This window comes from Muntiacus reevesi, chromosome 8 (genome assembly GCF_963930625.1).
Source record: "Muntiacus reevesi chromosome 8, mMunRee1.1, whole genome shotgun sequence".
NCBI classification, from domain to species: domain Eukaryota; kingdom Metazoa; phylum Chordata; class Mammalia; order Artiodactyla; family Cervidae; genus Muntiacus; species Muntiacus reevesi.
The window spans coordinates 86862033-86882832 of record NC_089256.1 but is presented as its reverse complement, the minus strand read 5'-3'; the positions used below and the strand labels follow the sequence as shown (position 1 = coordinate 86882832).

Sequence of the window (20800 nt, the reverse complement as noted above, 5' to 3'; positions counted from 1 at the left end):
GTCCATGGGGGTTCTCCAGGCAAGAAAACTGGAGTGGGTTGCCATTTCCTTCTCCAATCCCACAGTACTGGGTGCTGTGAAATAAAATATTAAAAAGTCATTGGTCTTTCCTTCCTGATAAGTATGCCTACAGGCTCCTCATGCTTCAAGCATCATTTCTTTTCTCTGGGTACCACATTTCTGATTCATAATACAAAAGTAATATGTACTCATAGCAGAAAATAATATACTATCAAAATAAGAAAATAAAAATGACCCATAGTTCCACCACTCATTATCATCATCCCTACCTACTATCAGTAGGCGACTACTGATAATATTTGGGTATATGAAATATATCCAATGTAAGAAATTTATTTGGGAATATATGTTTATTTCTCTGCAGAGATAGGTAATTTTTGCTTCTGTCAAAATAGGCTCATACTGTGCATATGATTTTGTGAACTGTTTTTTTCAGCTCACAGTGCATTGTGAACATTTTCCCATCTATTAGAACAAACAGTGGGAAGTGTCATTCTTCCATCAGCAAGTTCTACCTTATGGCTGGCTGATTCAGCGGTCTCCTACTGTCTTCCTCTACTGAATCTTTGACAACTCCAGGCCATTCTATTGGCTTCCAGATGGGTCCTCCAAAAATACTCTTTACACCCTGGATCAGAATCCTTGATGAACTTTCTACCTTCAACCTCTCCCAACTGCCCTGAGGGTGGAGTCTTCACCCAGACTTTTATTCCAGGCTTTTCGCAACAGACTCCAACTGATTTATGTACATTTGTTTTACATAATTTCTTCTGTAAATCCCCTTTTCAACAAGATTCTATCTACATTGTTACTTGTTATTTCCCGATGAGTGTCTCCACCTCCTCATCTTTGCTAAGGCTACTTGCTCTCTCCCCTACCTTCTTTCCTTGCCTGGGAGCTTCTATGTACTTAATGTACACCACGATTTTTGTAACTACTGCAACTCCTAATGATCTTTCCCTTTTCCTCTAGAGTGTGTTATGACTATACCACTAGTCCTGACGTATACAGTAGGCAGTAATTATCACTGAATGTCTGCACATGCCCCAGCCAGGAAAGGGAGCCCTGGGGGGAGGGGCTGAGTCCTCTGCCTCTTGGCTTCAACTAAACAATGGAAAGTGCTTGTTGTGGTGGTGGTCAATGCATGGTGATGACAAATAAGGATAGATGATGTCCAAAAATGGGGGGTGGGACACAAATGAACAACAAATGCCAAGGGATAGTTTTAAGTAAGTGATACATACCTTTAACAGTATTTACTTGTATGCAACAAGGACAGCAACATCAGTAACCACCACCACAAAACTATGCCTGGAAAAGAAAAAACCCGATAGCCAAGAAGATATTGACAAAATGTTAAAAACTGGAAGTCTGGATAAATGCATGACATTTTTTTCCCTTCTTGTCTCCATGTCTCCCTGTTTCCTCTTAGTTGAATTTGTGATAAGCTTATAATAAATAAAATAGTATAAATTTAACATTTCATTTTGCTTACGAGAGTAATGCATGTAAATTATAAAAACTTCAGACAGTACAGCCCTTGTTGACACATAAGGTGAGAACTTGATGTTTATTTACTCCAAAATGAGTTTCATTTAAATGTGAGGAAAGCTTGAAGTGTCTCCTAAAAGAACTTCCTGTGATCTGCCACAGGGAAAGATTTAAATGAGAAAGAATCCCTTAGGATCTTAGATCTGCTCTTTCACACCTTCTCTTTGAAAATGAACTGACTAGAGAAGTGAGAGAATACATCTTTTTATAAAAATGTATTAGATACTATGCTGTAGAGTGACTTGTATAATAATGGCTTTTCTCACCCTAAGAAGAACAACAAATTTGAACTGAAGCAAGGGAATTTATACCTATTACATATTTTTGGAAGGACCTTTAGGTTGGTTATTTTTTCAGCCTCATTGGGCATGGATGATTTATATGGAAAGCCCTTTTGGAGTTTGATTCACTTCTCAGTTTTGCAAGAGTGATGATGAATGCTTATGTAAATCCACCTATAGAATACTTAGTTGAGAACTCAATTAACTTTTAATAAAGGCTAATTTTTTTTCTTCCTTTCCTCTGGAATGAGGTAGTGGGTGTAGAAGGCTTTGGCACAATACCTGACACATAGTGGGTGCTCAAAAATTTTTCTCTCTCTTCCTTCCTTCTACAGTATTTTAGATTTAAAAAATCTGCCTGCAATGCAGGAAACCCCGGTTTGATTCCTGGGTCAGGAAGATCCGCTGGAGAAGGGATAGGCTACCCATGGCAGTACTCTTGAGCTTCCCTCGTGGTTTAGCTGGTAACAAATCCACATGCAATGTGGGTGACTGGGGTTTGGGATTTGATCCCTGGGTTGAGAAGATCCCCTGGAGAAGAGGAAGGCTACCCACTCCAGTATTCTGGCCTGGAGGATTCATTGGACTGTATAGTCCATGGGGTTGCGAAGAGTTGGACACGACTGAGCGACTTTCATGACGTGACCATCATGATGTGGTTGTCCATGCCTATAAATGTGCACTGCAACTTTAAGAGTAGATGGCAACAGCTCCGAATAAACTCCCAGAGACTATAGTTGAGAATGTTGTTTTTTCTAAGTTCCTGCATTACCAACACAAAGGATGACTATATGGTGAGATGTGGACGTTGATGACTATGAGTTAAACATCCAGAACCATCAAACTCTGAATGTGAACACATTTTGGGAATACTTTGAATAGTTTATTCCCTTTACATTTTCTTTTATAGGTATGTATGTACAAGAATGAAATTTTGGGCAGAATAGTCTAAGTGTAAAAAGACTCTTTTAATAAATTTAAAATGGAAAATCTGAGGGATGAAAAAGATTGTGTTATAATTAATTGGCGACAATTTCTATTTTAGTGGTGTACAAAGTAATGATGTGTCTTGTGGTTAATGGTATCTTAAATTGGATGAAGTATAATAATTCTAATTATCTTTGAAAACAAATTCTCTTTGTGTTAAGCTCTTTAGGAAAATCTTTTATCTAAAGACATGGCAAATATTTCTGACCAGTTTGTTGTATCATAAGGCAATGGGAGAAATTATACTAATGGCTATAATTTAGGAAGAATTAATGACATTTGTTAAAAAATATAAACAGACCTCTGTCCCTATTTCCTCCCAGATCTATATCCATGTTTCAGACAAAGCTTATAAAAAATTACTTTCCATGAAGAAGGCTGAGCGGAATAATCTGAATTGTGAATTTCTTCCACACCTGCTTTCTATAGCAGTATGGCACCTTGCCTTGAATGTATAAAGTGAAAAATATTAAAGATATTGCTGATTCATCTGTTGTGTCAGAAGTTTCAGATTAAGGAAATATTTATCAATGGCTGAAGGTATAGTTTGTGTTCACTGAAAATCTTAACTATCCTTTAATTATATTTGGTTTTGAACTTGTGGCTGGGGTATGAGAATGCGTATATTGAGCCTGTCCTCAGGGTTCCTGGTAGGGGTTCTCTGTTGAAACTTTTCTTCCAGGGAAGCAGAAGGGTAGGCATCTGGAAGTTTCTTCTATTTAGCATAGCCTTGAGTGTTTTCAGTTTGTCCTTTCAATTTTACTTTGTTATTCTAAAACCTGTGCCTATGCAAATGTGGGCCTGTGCGAATTTTCATGGCTGGTTCAACTTGTCAGAATGTAATAATTTGTTCTTCAAACCCACGTGTTACGTATTTCTGATAAATAGGAAACTTACATCCTAACAATTCCTCTTTTAATAACAAATAATAGGCACATAAAGTGGCTTGCCATCTGTACATTTGCATGTTTAAAATTCTTCAGATATTAGCAGATTCTTTTCTGTTTTGAATGAATCCAGTTTTGCCTGGCTGCATAATTAAATGTTTCCTGGCTCCTGTGGGCTGTGGTTTCAAATGGAATATAAAGCATAAGTTCTAAGCGGACTGAGCACAAGGCATTTGGCTCTGACTTTATCTGTGGGAAATCGAATCAATCAAAAATTTGCCAGGTAACTGGGAAAAAGTTTTTTGCTTGCATAATAAGAATAATGTATTATGAAATATTTGGAAAGGTTGATTAAACAGTATACTCAAAAACTACCAGGCATGGCTGAGTTAACTGTTCTGAAATTTTTAGACTTTCAATATTGAATTTCTTTCCCTCACTCATAACAAGACTAGGACTTACTTCAAATTATGGTCATAAAATGACACTATTTAAATCCTTTCTCACAGGAAGTCCTTGCAGTGAGGAATACTATGCTAGTGGTTAAGAACCAAGTCTCTGGAGGCAGGTACCCAGGGGTAAATCCCAGATCTCAGTTTTTAGCTTGTGTCACCTTCGGCAAGTTATTTAACTTCTCTGCATTTTCCATTTTGTCACCTGTAGACTGGAGTTGATAGCACGGCATCTCCCTTTCGGATTATGTGAAGATTAAGTAAACTCAAGTATGTGACGTGTTCCTAAGAGTTCCTGGGACACAGGAAGTTCTGTTTGAGTGTCACTGATATTGGTGATTGCTGAGGTCTCTGAGTAAGCTTGTTTGCGATATTAATGACTTCCCAATAACCTTACTATTAATAAATTGAGATGGATACTGAGATATCAAGTGCCTGCTGTGGTTCAATGCCGTTTCATGCCATTCCCACAATCACTCGAAGAGGCGTGTTCGGGCACCTGGTTTTCTATAAGATTAGAGGCACAGGGAGGTTAAAAGTCCCACTCAGTGGCATATGAGAAGGAAGGGGCACAGCAGAGCTGGGATTCACACCCAGCTCCAACTGACCCCATATCCTAGAGTCCTTGCATGTTAACAAAAAGACTCTATGCTTGAGCGTGAGAAGATAGGATGCAAGTTAAGCAGCCTGTGGTGTCTTCCCAGCCAGTTCTCTCACCATGACCCGGTGACCCTTTGACACAAACAGTATAGAATCCCAAATATCAGGTAATGAATACAGACCAGCTAAGACCCGGGCAAAATTGCAGAACAAGTGATAATTTAACTCTATGTAATTTTGCAACCTTCACATCTCTTTGTGAAAGGACCTCATGGAATCTTATAGCACAAGAGAGGGTCTTGGAAGTAGATACATATACCTCTCCTATTTCAGGTGAAAGAGCAGAGGCATAGAAAGTGATAAAGGCATCCAAATTCACAGGTAAAGTGACGTAGCTGGGTTTGCAACCAGGACTAGCCCTGCTTCTAGCCCAGTGCAGGCTTCTCTCCATTGCCTCATGACATTGCTGAGGTTGTTGATTACAGATGTCCAGAATAAAACAAAGTCTTAATAGGGTGAGTTCACCGGATAAGGAGATCATTAAGAACAAGTACTAAGAGTGTCTTGAAGACCACTACCTCTTTGTATCAAGAGGCACCATGCAGAGGCTTCATGACTTGGTGGAAAGGAATAAATGGATTGTATTTGGAGCCCTTCCTTGGAGTACATTTGTATATTTGCTTAGAATGGTGGAGTGGCATGATAATGACATCCATCATGGTTTTTTAATGACTTTTAGGAGCATTTCTTCAGAGAATTCCAATAGTTTCTCTTGACCAATAATATAAAAATTAAAATAAAAATGATATTAACAGCTCTATTAGTTTGTTGGTACTGCCATAACAAAATACCATAGATTGGGTGATTGAAACAACAGATATCTATTTGTTCATGATTCTAGAGGCTAGAAGTCCAAGATCAAAGTATCAGCAGGGCAGATTTCTGAGGCCTCTCTGACTTGCAAGTGGATTCTTTCTCTCTGTGTCTTCACATGATCTTCTCTCTGCGTGTGTCTTGATCTCCTTTTCTTATAAGAACACTAGTCAGATTGGATTAGGGCCCACCCTCATGACCTCATTTTACCTCAGTTGCTTCTCTAAAGAACCAGTCTCTAATATAGTCACATTCTGAGGTACTTATTTGTGGTTAGGACTTTAACATATGAGTTTGGGTGGGGGGACCCAATTTGACTCATAGCAATAGATAAATCTATAGCTACATATATATCTACATCACCATTTGTGTGTCTTATTTGAACCTGAAATAATAATAGTGAGAATCCTCCAATCTGATTGTGTGACAATGAAAAGGTATACATTTGAAATCTAATTTTCCCAGCTTAATTAGCATGTGACCCATTAGCCCAGACTTATGAGGAAAGAGCATTCTCCCAGCAACCATTATCTAATTTCCGGGCCTCTGAGACCAACTGCTCCACTAATGCTGGGAAGGGTGAACACAGCTAGGGGTATGTCACCAGGCTGCTGGCTGGCTGCCAGAAAGCCCATGTAGCATTAGATCTGGAAAGGTTCACTGCAGGCAACCAGAAAGAGGCTTGCACTGGGAGCGTCCCTCTGGCCTCGGTCCTTTGATTCTCTTTGAGGCAGGTACTAAAGGCGGACAGTCGTCCACACACAAGAGGTGCAGACATGAATGTGGGGCAGTTATTGGTGCCTTTCAAGTGAGCAGGCTGTGTAAAACTAGAATATGTAGGGCTTTCTCTTTCTTTCTTTTTTTTTTTTTTAAGGATTCAGGTTTATAGAAGATTTTGGCATTTTTCCCATACCCCTCTCTTTCTCCTTTCTTCCCTTCTCTCTTAGCTTCCTTATCATCTTCTCTCAATTATTAATATTTATGGAGGAAAGGCCTGCTCTGAACAAGGCGCCTTGCTTTGTCCTCTGGGGGATAAATAAGTGACTCATAAGTGCTCTGCCTTGCCTGTTTTATTCTGATAACCTAGTCCCTGTTCTGGTTTTGGTTATGCTTTCAGGCATTGCTCTGCTAGTTCTTGGCAAACTTGAAAGCCACTGAGTTAACAGGGTCCAGACGTCACACACCCTCACACACTGTCCCTCCTCCCTCAGAACTGGCAGCTCTCTGACCTCAGTCCTGAGCTGCCTTCCCATACCTTTTCCCCCTCAGCCAGTGCCCAAGCTGGAGCCACTGCCCCTGACCCCTCTGATCCTGTGGTGACCACCATGCTCCTCTGTCTTGCTTCCCCAGCTGCTTTATTCTGCCTCTCCCTCCTTTTCTGAGCTGTTCTGTCTGATTCCTCCTACTACTTCCTCTTCTCACTTTGACTCTTTGACTGATTCACATTGATTATACCCAGTGAGCCAGCTTACTGTGAAAAAAATAAAAGTTCTAATGATCTGCTTCCTCTCTGCCCACTGTTATTTATTCCAGGGAACAAAACTTTGCTTCAGAAGCTACTTCCCTGCAGCTGAGGGTAAAAAGAAGGCAGCCTAGGTTCATCTGTCCCTTTCCACAACCCTTACCTTGTCCTAAAGTCATTTCCCAAACACTAAACGGTAGGCAGTATATTAATTTTGTTAAATAAGGAGGGGGAAGAGCATGGAGGGTAGAGGATGAGATTCCACATTGTCATTTAAACCTTATATGCAGGTTATAAAATGTTATGATTTGATGCATTATGATTCATCTCTGGAATGAAATTCAAAATAGGTATGTATTCTACTTGAAAATTCCATTCATACAAATTAATTTGGGGAGAAGTGATCAGAATTGCTATATATATATACATACATATGGAGAAGGCAACAACACCCCACTCCAGTACTCTCGCCTGGAAAATCCCATGGATGGAGGAGCCTGGTGGGCTGCAGTCCATGGGGTCAATAGGAGTCAGATACGACTGAGCGACTTCACTTTCACTTTTCACTTTCATGCATTGGAGAAGGAAATGGCAGACCAATCCGGTGTTCTTGCCTGGAGAATCCCAGGGACGGGGGAATATGGTGGCCTGCTGTCTATGGGGTCACACAGAGTCAGACACAACTGAAGCGACTTAGCAGCAGCAGCATATGTATATATGTGTGTGTATATATATGTCACATTGACACAGCCAGAGTGTATGTTCTTCTCACCCCAGTCAGTCTCTGGGAAGACAGACTTACTCCTCTCCAGCTAATCAAATTCATGTCCTAGGCAAAGTTCTGTAGTCTGTGAGGGCTGCCTGGGCTTCTGGAGGTCTAGTCTGCATCTAGGCTATCTTTGTATCCCAGCAACAAGCAATCAGGTACATAATAGGGATTCACTACAAATGAACAGTATAAATAAAAATGAAAAACTTCCAGAAAATTACTAGAGCTAATCAACGAATATAGTAAAGTTGCAGGATATAAAATTAACACACAGAAATCCCTTGCATTCCTATACACTAACAATGAGAAAACAGAAAGAGAAATTAAGGAAACAATACCATTCACCACTGCAACAAAAAGAATAAAATACTTAGGAGTATATCTACCTAAAGAAACAGAAGACCTTTACATAGAAAACTATAAAACACTGATGAAAGAAATCAAAGAGGACACAAACAGATGGAGAAATATACCATGTTCATGGATTGGAAGAATCAATATTGTCAAAATGACTATACTACCCAAAGCAATCTATAGATTCAATGCAATCCCTATCAAACTACCAACGGTATTTTTCACAGAACTAGAACAAATAATTTCACAATTTGTATGGAAATACAAAAAACCTCGAATAGCCAAAGTAATCTTGAGAAAGAAGAAAGGAACTGGAGGAATCAACCTGCCTGACTTCAGACTATACTACAAAGCCACAGTCATCAAGACAGTATGGTACTGGCACAAAGACAGAAATATAAAGCAATGGAACAGAATAGAAAGCCCAGAGATAAATCCACGAACCTATGGACACCTTATCTTTGACAAAGGAGGCAAGGATATACAATGGAAAAAAGACAACCTCTTTAACAAGTGGTGCTGGGAAAACTGGTCAACCACTTGTAAAAGAATGAAACTAGAACACTTTCTAACACCATACACAAAAATAAACTCAAAATGGATTAAAGATCTAAATGTAAGACCAGAAACTATAAAACTCCTAGAGGAGAACATAGGCAAAACACTCTCTGACATAAATCACAGCAAGATCCTCTATGACCCACCTCCCAGAATATTGGAAACAAAAGCAGAAATAAACAAATGGGACCCAGTGAAACTTAAAAGATTTTGCACAACAAAGGAAACTATAAGCAAGGCAAAAAGACAGCCCTCAGATTGGGAGAAAATAATAGCAAATGAAGAAACAGACAAAGGATTAATCTCAAAAATATACAAGCAACTCCTGAAGCTCAATTCCAGAAAAATAAATGGCCCAATCAAAAAATGGGCCAAAGAACTAAACAGGCATTTCTCCAAAGATGACATACAGATGGCTAACAAACACATGAAAAGATGCTCAACATCACTCATTATCAGAGAAATGCAAATCAAAACCACAATGAGGTACCATTACACACCAGTCAGGATGGCTGCTATCCAAAAGTCTACAGGCAATAAATGCTGGAGAGGGTGTGGAGAAAAGGGAACCCTCTTACACTGTTGATGGGAATGCAAACTAGTACAGCCACTGTGGAGAACAGTGTGGAGATTTCTTTAAAAACTGGAAATAGAACTGCCATATGACCCAGCAATCCCACTGCTGGGCATACACACTGAGGAAACCAGATCTGAAAGAGACACGTGCACCCAATGTTCATCACAGCACTGTTTATAATAGCCAGGACATGGAAGCAACCTAGATGTCCATCAGCAGACAAATAGATAAGGAAGCTGTGGTACATATACACCATGGAATATTACTCAGCCATTAAAAAGAATTCATTTGAATCAGTTCTAATGAGATGGATGAAACTGGAGCCCATTATACAGAGTGAAGTAAGCCAGAAAGATAAAGACCAATACAGTATACTAACGCATATATATGGAATTTAGAAAGATGGTAACGATAACCCTATATGCAAAACAGAAAAAGAGACACAGAAATACAGAACAGACTTTTGGCCTCTGTGGGAGAAGGCGAGTGTGGGATGTTTTGAGAGAACAGCATGTATATTATCTATGGTGAAACAGATCACAAGCCAGGTGGGATGCATGAGACAAGTGCTCAGGGCTGGTGCACTGGGAAGACCCAGAGGGATCGGGTGGAGAGGGAGGTGGGAGGGGGGATTGGGATGGGCAATACATGTAAATCCATGGCTGATTCATGTCAATGTATGGCAAAAACCCCTACAATTTTGTAAAGTAATTAGCCTTCAACTAATAAAAATAAATGGGGGGGGGGGAAACAAAATGGAAAATTTTCTCTAGCCTCCTATAATCATTCCCTTGCTTAATTCTATTGTACTTGCTGTCCATACCACTCTTTCAAACCTTGGTAATTAATCTCTTTAAGGGTGATTGCTTTTTTCTTCCCATCCAGCTTGCCAGTTCCTTGAGAAGGATAGTGCTTCATTTTTTCCTCCACATTTCTTTCTAATGCCTAATACGGAGATGGTGCTTACAAACATCATTGATTTAAACACTTTCCTTTTTCTTGACAGCAGTTTCTGTTGGGAACCACCTTTAGAGAGCTGATTTTGCAGAAGGCGCAGGTTTTTTTTTTTTTTTTTAGAAGGCGCAGTTTTAATTTTAAAACTTTAAAAATCTTAATTAAAGAAAATTGTATTTATTTTTGGCTGCACTGGGTCTTTGTTGCAGTACACGGGCTTCTCATTGCAAGTCTTCTTGCTGCAGACACAGGCTTTAGAGCACTCGGACTTCTGGTGTTATATAGCATGCGGGCTCAGCAGTTCTGGTGCAAGGACTTTTTGCTTCCCTGCATGTGGGATCTTCCAGAATCAGAGATCTAACCCTTGTCCCCCTGCATTGGCAGGCGGGTTCTTAACCATTGGACCACCAGGGAAGCCCCACAGTTTTATTGTAAGCACATCTATCTAAAAAAAGCTCTGACTGCCAGCATTTCAAACAAAGGGATAAATTATTAGCCCCCTGCTGCTTGGTTTGGTTCAATCACATTTACTGAGGAGTTGCTTTGAACCTGATACAGAACCAGGCAATGTTTCTGCCTTACAGGAACATTCAGAGAAGACAGGAGGTGCCTTGCTGCCTACCCTTGACCTGGGGATAATGCTTGTCCTCACCAGCTGGTCACAGATGACCAGCAGGCAGTGTTCATGGTCCCAGTCACCTGCCTTGGACCTTTCTGGATGGTGACTTGGACCTTCTGCTTACGTCATGCAGCCACCTTCTGGGTGCTACCAAATCTCTGCCTCTGATCCCATCCTTCACCCTCCTTTGTGAGCCAGAATAGATTTTGCAGCAAGTTAGGTTACTTGACTGAAAAGTCTACACTGTCTTTTCAGTAAACTTCAAACTAATTTGCTTAAGAAGTAAGTAACAGGCAAATGTGAAATCAACGCTGATAAGGCTAATAACAGGGATTTCAAGCTGTGTTATAACAAACCAGTCACAGAGTATTCACGTGTTAATTCACTGGCATGTTCTCTGGCATAAGCACCCCCATCCTTCCTTCCCCCATTCCAACTGTTGTGCTGCAGCAGAATCTGGTCTGAGTCTGGGCAGAGTCCCTCTTGAAAAGCAGTCCTCCAGCTTCTTTTACAGCAAGAGTCTGGTGAAAGTGATTCTTGCCTTCCCCTCGCACACAAAGGCAAGGGGCTCTTTAAAGGGACCTTCCTGCTCCTCCTTGCAGCCGCAAACGGTGTGGGTACGGATTCAATGACCCAGGCTTTTGCCTGAAAATGAGTGGGGAGGGGTCTTGAGGAGCTCCCAGGACCTCCCGGAGTGGGCCAGGGAGGGAGCGGACAGCCTGAGTGGATGGGGAGCACCGGTCCCTGGGGAGCGGCTTGCCATTAGCTGCTTCTCGGGATGCTCCACGCGCCAGTAGAGCATCCTGCCTGTGGTCCAGAGGGTGCTGGCGGCGCATCTTGCGGTATGCCTGCGTGGATTTGAGCCATCGCCCAGAGGCGAGCCCGCATTCAGACACGGCGGCCGGGCATCTGGCAGGGCTGAGTGCAGTCAGCACGAATGCTTAGCTCCAGGCGTCTGCCCAAGCCTCCCGACTACACGGATTTGGCTGTTTAATCAAGCGAGATTACTGCCCGGGAAGATTTGCGAGCCTGATCCGCGCTCCAGCTGCCGTGACAACTTAAGGGCTGGCTGTTTACTTCTGCTGGTGTCTGGGACCCTGTCCTGCACCGCGGAGACTCCTGCCACTTTCCCGGACTCGGAAGTCAGCCGCGAGGACTCCTCTACCGGCATTCCGAGGAAGAGGGAGCCAGGAGGGGTTAAAAGACGAGCAGACCCTCCCAACTGCTCGATCTCTCCTGACTGCCTGTGTTCTGGGGTTCTGAGAGGGACCGCGCAGTGCCCGGGGAAGCAATGCAAGTCTCCATAGCCTGCACCGAGCATAATTTGAAGAGTCGGAATGGTGAGGACAGACTTCTGAGCAAGCAGAGCTCCACCGCCCCCAATGTGGTGAACGCAGCCCGGGCCAAATTCCGCACGGTTGCTATCATCGCTCGCAGCCTGGGCACCTTCACCCCTCAGCATCACATCTCTCTCAAAGAGTCCACTGCAAAGCAGACTGGCATGAAATATAGGTATGGACGTTATTGATAAGATTCCCTCTGCCCCGGGTTTCTGTGTTCTATTAGAGGTGTAGTGGAGACAATTCTTCGGTTTTGAAAAGTGACTTACTTATTGGTGGGCTGTTTAATTTAGAATTTTCGTGTGTCTTTAAAATAGAAAAGGTGTCTTTCCTTAGGAAAGTGGAAAACCCAAGGTGGTTGTGTGGTGTTGTGTTATGTATTGGATTTAAAAACTGTGGCCCATTTTGTATATTCTTGAGTGTTATGAACACCTTAGGAGCTGTATGAATTTCGTCTTCAGAGAATAACACAGCAGCTGAAAACTGGTATTGAGATGAGAGTAGCTTTTGAAGAGCAAATGTGCCTGTTCTATTTTATGGTACAGACTGTAGTTTCTGTGATTATACTATTAAAAATAGTTTTCCATCTAGTACTGTATTCTTATTTATTTTTTAAAAGCCCAAGGTGACAAATGCTGGGCAGTCTTTTAAGGAAGTTCTGTTACAGGGAAGAAACACCTATACTGGTAAGTTAGTTTGAACACTGACATACTTAAACCTAAATTATTCTTGAAATACCTTATGAAATATAGAGGAAAAGTCAATTGTTGTAATATTATTGATTTCTTCATAAATTTTCAAGCTCCCCTTTCCTCTATGCTGCTTTCCAGAGTTGGAAATCTTCCTGGTAATAGTTGATGCTCTCTTTAATAGGGAATGACTGAAATTTGATAAGTAGAAAATTTCATTATTAATTCTGTGACTCTTGCCTCCTCGTTGTATTCATTTTGTGCCGAATCTTTCTGACTTTATTTCTTTAAAACTCCTGTGCTTTTTGTCTCTAAAAGTCTTTGCAGATGTAGAGAAGAGCTTATGATGTGTTTTCCAAAGGCTTTGGTGATCTAGTTTCCAGATAAGACTTTGTCAATTATTTACATTTAACTTTCCCTCATCTTTGTTAGGAACCAGGTTTTAGGATGAAAGGAACTTAATACGATTAAAATAATGCCTGTGAACACTTAAGACTAGGTTTTCCTTATGGGGATTCTGAAATAAGCATTCAAACCAATTTCTATAAAAGTTGTTCTTGAAACAAGTTTCTTTGCAGAGTTAACAGGGAATCTCATTGAAAAAACAGCAAGCCCTGTTGTTTTTTGAGCCATTAAGAAATAAAGCCTTGACTTTGATGGGGTATACTCACTAAAAGTTTATAGCTAGACAAAAAGCGCTTTGCCCCAGCTGCAGTACAGTGCAAGGAGCCTAACTCCAGGCAACTCCTTGAAGTATCACTGGTGTGAGGACCTCTGCTTCTCCTGATTTTTTCAAGGTGGAGAATGGGGCCTCATGACAGGTTGACAACTAGGACTGCAGTCTTGAGCGCATTGGCATTCTCCATTGCTGCTCCTGGGGCTCACACCCAGCCTCTGCCCCATGGCCACGGTGCCTCTCCGCCTGCACTTCCGCTGCCCTGATGGAGATGGAGAGGAGTTGCCGCCTTCCTGGGCAGGGCCCCTGGGAACGGGACACTCAGGGTTAAAGCAGACTGCAGAGGTAATTCGAACTGCGGCCTTCAGCAGCACCTTGAGCTCTTTTTGTAAGCCAGAAGGGATAAATAGTAACACCCTTCATTTCTTGTGGCAGAGTTTCATAGTTGCTTGTGAATCAGTGTATTGGAAGAGTTTCATCTTATGAAGGCAGGAGGTTTCCATTAAGGTTTTTCTGGTAATATAGCTCAGCTCAGTTTGAATGATAATACACACCAAAAGCTCAGTGTATAAGATTCACTTGGGCATCTTTCATTACTATCAACTAAGGACAGCTCTTTCCTGACAAAAAGCTAGCCATCTGCAGTCTTCAGGATAACTTGAAGTATTTGTTGTTTATGGTGACTGGACATTACCTGGTTTCCACTACCCCTCTTATTCTGAATTGTTCCATCTATGACAGGCAGGTGGCTTTGTGTATCTGTGAGGGTGACTTAACTCCTTTGTCTTTCAAATTCTACTTAGAGTGACCTTATAGGAAAGAGATCAGGAGATTATGCCAAATGTACACTAAGACTTTCTTAGGGTTGGAGAAAGAAAGAAGAGAAAAACAGAAGTGGGAGGGAAAGAGCCTATAATATACTTTATAAAAATGATAGAAATATTTTAGTAGTTTTATTAGTTATATTTTTTGACATTGATGTCTATGCAAAAACTATTTATTACTAATAATGTAGCAAAAAATTTAAAAAATAATGCCATAGAGTTGGGGAGGTAATTGGCTTGGATAAACAATCAGGAGAATGCCTGAAGGACCCAGAATGGAAAATCAGTGGCTAATTGTGTTTATAATAATATTCCTCATCCTTGAAAATGATTTCCATTGGCACAACTTAATTGGGATCCATGAATCCTATAAAATATTGTCTTCCTGTGTATATTTTTGAGGAGAGGGTTCGTAGCATTGGTCAGAGTTTTTAAAGTGTCTACCACTCAGTAATTGTCAAAAAAAATGTTATGGAATAAAGAGATATCCATTTAATCAACAAATATTTACTGAGCACCTGTTCTGTGGCAAGAACCCTATTAGAAATGGGTACACAAACGTATAGAAACCAGATAAGGTTTGGGGTTTGCATTCTTAGGAAAACAGACCATGAATAAGCAAACTCACAAATACATAACAATTTTCTACTATAAGATGTTTTTATGAAGGCCATATTTGGGGGGTTCATAGTCAGACCTCAACCAACCTATTTGTCCATTTTGAGGTTACTGTCTCTGTTGTGGTTGCATCTTGGGGCATCAGTCATTGTGCCCATATCTGCCACCTATTTGCCATCCCAGGGACTTCTTTCAGGTTTCAGCCTTGCTGTAGGAGGCTACCTGGCCATTGAGGACCTACTTACAACCATGAGTAGAATGCTTTCTATTCATTTAATACCATATGATTTTTAAAGCAAAACTCATAGCTTATAATTTCCATCCTGACATTGCCAACCTGACATTAATCAGGAACTTGTGAACTTGGGATTTTAGAAGGAATTAATATACACCTGTATGAAACATCTGAATTTTGCAAGAATACTCTAAGCCACTTTTACCTTCACATTAGCATTGTGCAAGAATCTTACATAAAATTAGCTATTGTTTCAAGGCTGATGGTGAGAAAAAAAATCCACAAGAGCAATCTGCTATTCAAATGTCAGTATAAGTTCAAGAGAACAAAATTCCATCTTGGGAACTATCTTGCGTGTAGATAATACAGGACTATTGTGTTTCTTATAGTTTTTATACTTGTGCCTTATTAATACATGAGAGGTCCTTTATCTTAGTTTTGCATATATTTTTAATATTAAAGTTCATCACACTCTTCGAGTTTGATATACACTCTGCAGGTATACATGATAGATGTTTACATGATATATATACATGTGATGATATAGATACACGTGATGGAAATCACATAGAGGTAGGTACATACATGAACCTTTTATCCTAAGAAAGGCAAATCACTCAGAACAGAAGTTAAGCCAGCTGTTTTGGGTTGTTTTTGTTTGATTGATTCGTTGGGTGTTTTTTTTTAGAATGATCCAGCTACTAGTGATGGACGTGATCTCAGAGTTTTTGTTATTCATGTTTGAACACATTTGTGCTGATAAGCTACTCCTCTATTCCAAAATTTTTACTTTAGTTCCAGAACAAGTTGAATGTCAATGAACCCAATTTAATGAAAAAAGTATTGTTTGTAACATATACATTTGTATCAATATAACTTTGTGTTATATAGTTGCATAAAACACGCTTTGCAATTCTTAAGAGAATTATTTACAAGAAGGAAATTGTCTGAGCAATAATCCTTAACTCCACTATAAAACTTTTCCTTTTTTTGGAGTCAATCCACTCTACCTTTTTTGGCATTAAATTTTTAAATTCAAATAATTATAGATCACGGACACTCATAAAAAAATGCAGGGAATTTTTATGTAACTAAATGATGTTTTCTCCAGTGAGAACATCATGTATAACTATAGCACAGAGTCAAAACTAGTAGATTGACATTACTGCGATCCATAGATTTGTTCAGATTTTACTGGTTATCATGTATTCATGTGTGTGTATTTCTATGTCTGTGCAATTAACCACATGTATAAATTTGTGTAACTGCCACCACAATGAAGCATTAGAATTGCTTCATCACCACAAAGTGAAAAAGAAAGAAAGTGAAGTTGCTCAGTCATGTCCAACTCTGCGACACCGTGGACTGTAGCCTACCATGCTCCTCCGTCCATGGGATTTTCCAGGCAAGAGTACTTGAGTGGGTTGCCATTTCCTTCTCCAGAGGATCTTCCTGACCCAGGGATCGAACCCAGGTCTCCCACATTGTAGGCAGACGCCTTACCGTCTGAGCCACCAAGGAAGTCCCTCATACCACCCCCTCTACAGTCACATCCATGTCCTCTTTCGCAGTCCCTAATCCTTAGCATCCACTAGTTTCTGATTCTCTATAATTTGTGGTTTCAAGAACATTATATAAATGGGATCATACGGTTTGTAATATTTTGGCATTGGTTTTTTCCATTATGCATAACTCTCTTGAGACTCATCCAGATTGTGTGTATCAATAGTTCATTCCTTCTTCTTACTGAGTAGTAGCTCATGGTAAGGATGTTTCATGATTTTTTTAACCATTCATTCACTGAAGGACAATTGGGTTGTTGTCATCATTAGATAACTTCAGATTAGAGAATTATTCCCAGATTTCTTCATTGCCATCCTGTGGCTTGGGGGATAAAATCCCAGCTACCTAGCATGGTACCTGAGAGCCTTCGTGGTCTGGCAAAGAGCATGCTCTACAGTCACTACGCTGCTCTTATCTCTGACAACTTGTTTTATCAGAAGTCCTTACTTGAGAGAGAATTCTTTATAGTACCCTGGACCTTCTTGGTTTTTTATGCCTCTGTATCATTTTCATGCTGGTCCTCCTACCCTGGAATTCTCCTACCTCCTTTGAACAGTTAGGCAAACTACGATGCATCTTCTAAGGCCCAACTCTAGTCTAACTTTCTTTGTGAAATCTTTCCTGGCTTCACCCCATACAGCATTAAATACTTGTTCTTTAGTGCGTCCACTGTATCTGAGTCTTATTTCTGTTATGGAAATTATTGATCATGTAGTGTTGCTATTATTCATTTGCATCTGTATCTTCCCCATCAGTCTGTAAACAGCTTTAGGTTTGACTCTGGCTCATCTCTATAACCCCAGAGTCTAACCTGGCACCTGGCACATAATAACTGCCCAATAAATGCTTGGAAAATGAATGACTAAACATGCAGGATACTGTGTAAAATGCTGGGGATACAGAGTGAGGGTCCTCTCTTGAGTATTTCCAGTTTAGTACGGTGGTGTGCTGTGCGTACTCAGTGATGTCCAATTCTCTGTGACCCCATGGATTGTAGCCTGCCAGGCTCCTCTGTCCTTGGGATTTCCCAGGCAAGAATACTGGAGTGGGTTGCTATTTCCTCCTCCAGGGGACCTTCCTAACCCAGGGATTGGACCTGTGTCTCCTGCATTGGCAGGCAGATTCTTTACCACTAGATCACCTGGGAGGCCCAATGTGACTAGGCACCTGCACAAAAAGCCTGCATATGTTAAGTGATACAAAGAATAACTGTTGCTGTAGTTTGAGCAGCCATCATTCATCAAGAGTCAGGGAGAAGTTTCATGAGGAAGATTAGGGAATCTTGATGTTGAGAAAGGAGAAATACCAAGATGAGCAGAACGGAGGATGAGATCTGAAAGACTGCAGCAGAGGAGCAGCCTCTGTGCGTGGAGTTCTGAGAAATAATGGAATAGGGCAGAGAGTTCATTCAGGGAAGTGGTGAGAGGGCATCTTGCAGAGGCAAAGAGGAGTTGGATGTAAGGTGAACATCAGCAATGAAGAATTATTTCAGATTTTTGAGCAACGTGTCTGGTTACAAAGTTCTATTAAGAAGAAATTAATCTGGCAGCTGTTCAAAAAAAAAATCTAAGAGTTGTAAGTTTGAAACAAGAGAATTTATGTTGAATTCCAAAGCACTTTCTATTTTCCTATAAAAAATAAGACTACATAAAAAAGGCTTGAACCAGATGCCTTTCCCAGGCCCTTCCTCCTCTAGCCTCTTTATTAAAGCACACATCTCATCCACAGCTCTTTACCTCCCACGAATGGTGGGCAGATTTTGAATCAAAGCAATTGAAGTGAAAGATCAGTCTTGTCAGCTGATTACGTAAAAGGCGCTGAGTGTGTGTGAGTGTGTGTGTATGTGTGTGTGCTTGTGAGCTTCCGTATGGGGAAAAGTGGGAGGAAATAGGTGGGCTGAAGAGGAGGAAGGGGCCAAGTGCCAGCTCTGTGGCTGTGTTTCAAATAGAAATATTTGATTTGAGTCCAGAGAAGAGAGCAGCTTGGATATTTAAAATGCTGTTTTGGGGGAAGAGGGGAGAGCGGGTAAAGAATGCCATTGTCATTTTCACTTATACCCATGGGTGTGGGCTTGCCTCTCTTCCTCAGAGCAAAATGATGAAAATGGGGGAGGTGGAGAAACCTTCTTGAAAGTTGGTTGCTGATTCAGTCTCATAGAGTTTATTCCACCTCTGCAAGGCATCAGCCAGAAGTCTGGCATCCATGGGATGGTGAGAAAATGGTAGGAGGGGAGGGAGCCTCCTGCAACTGGTCGGCAAACGTAGTTCCAGGTCTGCAGCTCTGGAAACGTATGTATGCACGATCTGTGTGGTCTGTGTGTGCACTCATGCCCAAGTAAGGGGATCTATCCAAGCTGTTTCCAGAAAGAACTTGTCTTCTAGTTGAGACCTTCAGTTGGCTTACTACATGTGGAGCCCTGAATCCTAGATCCATTCAATGACCCTCTTTGGATGTGCACTCATTATAGAAATTCTTTTTTTAAAAAATTTCTGTAAATACTTGCACTTGTGGTAATTTGAGAAATGTTCTGAGAGAAGGAGAAAAAAATCCAGTACATTAAAAAGGAAAATCAGATTCATAAGTTTCACTTTGATTTTTTAAATTCATTTCATCAAATGCATAGTTTGTCATTACTAAATGAATTCATGAACAGATGGGACTTGGGTCCGGTGAATTGATCGAAATATAGGACTCCTGGTTTCTTTGGGTATCTTTCAAAACTTTTGTTTTGAAAAAAAGAGAATGCCATTTTGTGAGAAGAACTGAATTCACATATATTGATGTATCCATTTTCTTATAAGAATTTCAAGGCCATTTTGGGGGTCATCAGAAGTAATAAAAAATAATTTGATGCTGCAATTTAATCATGTTGTATGCTTAAAAATATTTCTATGACCAGTCTTCCACTCTTTTCAGAATTAGAAGATAAGAGTGATAGGGATTAAGACCAAAAAAAGTCTTTCAAATTTCCGCTTCAATATTGAGAATTTTTAATTCTATGTAATCACAGAAATAAATGAGTTATCAGTGGTTGTTGGCACTGAGGAAACTTCAGATTCCATCTGGCTCAGTCATATCATTTTATACAGAATGACCAGTTCCTTGGTCATAGTTACTCAAAGAGCTGATGAAAGGGTCAAGGTCAAACTCAGGTCCAGGCTCCAAGAGCAGGATTCCCTATGTTCTGTTAGCTTCTACGTGGTAGCTCCTTGATCGTGCCCCATTTTTTAACACAGGAGAGAAGCACAGGGTATGAAACGTTTCTAGAAGGGACAGTTCCTTTCTACACGTGTGCACAGTCTGCAGTTCGAGCTTTTATCTCTAGAAGAAGGAAAGCCCTGCTGTGCATTCGCAGAGCCAGACCAGCTTCCTTCGTCTCCTGCAGAGTCGTGAGGACCCCAAAGTGCCCCCGCAGCAGCTCCCAACTTGTACTAATTCTGAAGCTGAACATAAATTAACTTTCAGATGACAGTGTACTTGGTATCACAGTTTCTAAATAGCTGGTGTCTCAGAAAGAAATCTACAAACCCTTGGGCGCAGGCGATAGGACGGGAATACATGTCAATTCCTGGATATGAAATGCTCCTTAGGGCATTCAACACTGAACATACTTCACTCTCCTCCATGCTTTGAGAGATTACTTTGAAAACTTGCTCCTGAGACTCAGAATCAAAATACATTAAAAAATCCTCCTTGCAGGTTGATTTTCAGTTACTCAGATTGGAAACCAAAACAGAAGCCCAGCAGTGATTTTTTTTTTCTTGGAATCGACAACAACGGAGGACTCTGAGAGCCCTCACACAGGCCATCTGGTCCAGCTCTCATGAGAAATCTGTCCTGTTTTTCCAATTTGCACTGTGCAGCAACTACTTGTAAAGGCCCCTGAAGAAATATTGTGTAATCTCCTTTC

At 40.7% G+C, this 20800-nt stretch overlaps 1 protein-coding gene across 2 annotated transcripts in view; it reads left to right on the top strand.

Moving 5' to 3' along the window:
* KCNAB1 (potassium voltage-gated channel subfamily A regulatory beta subunit 1) overlaps nt 1-20800 on the top strand; it is a 429637-nt gene that overhangs the window by 146548 nt on the left and 262289 nt on the right. Inside the window, exon 1 of one of the 2 annotated variants that reach the window (XM_065942988.1) lies at nt 11641-12457. The exons of the other annotated variant lie outside the window; for it this stretch is intronic. Within the exon in view, the coding sequence (XP_065799060.1) occupies nt 12237-12457 (221 nt within the window). The 5' untranslated portion in view covers nt 11641-12236. Of the gene's footprint in view, nt 1-11640; nt 12458-20800 lie in introns of those variants that run through there. 2 annotated transcript variants of the gene reach the window in all.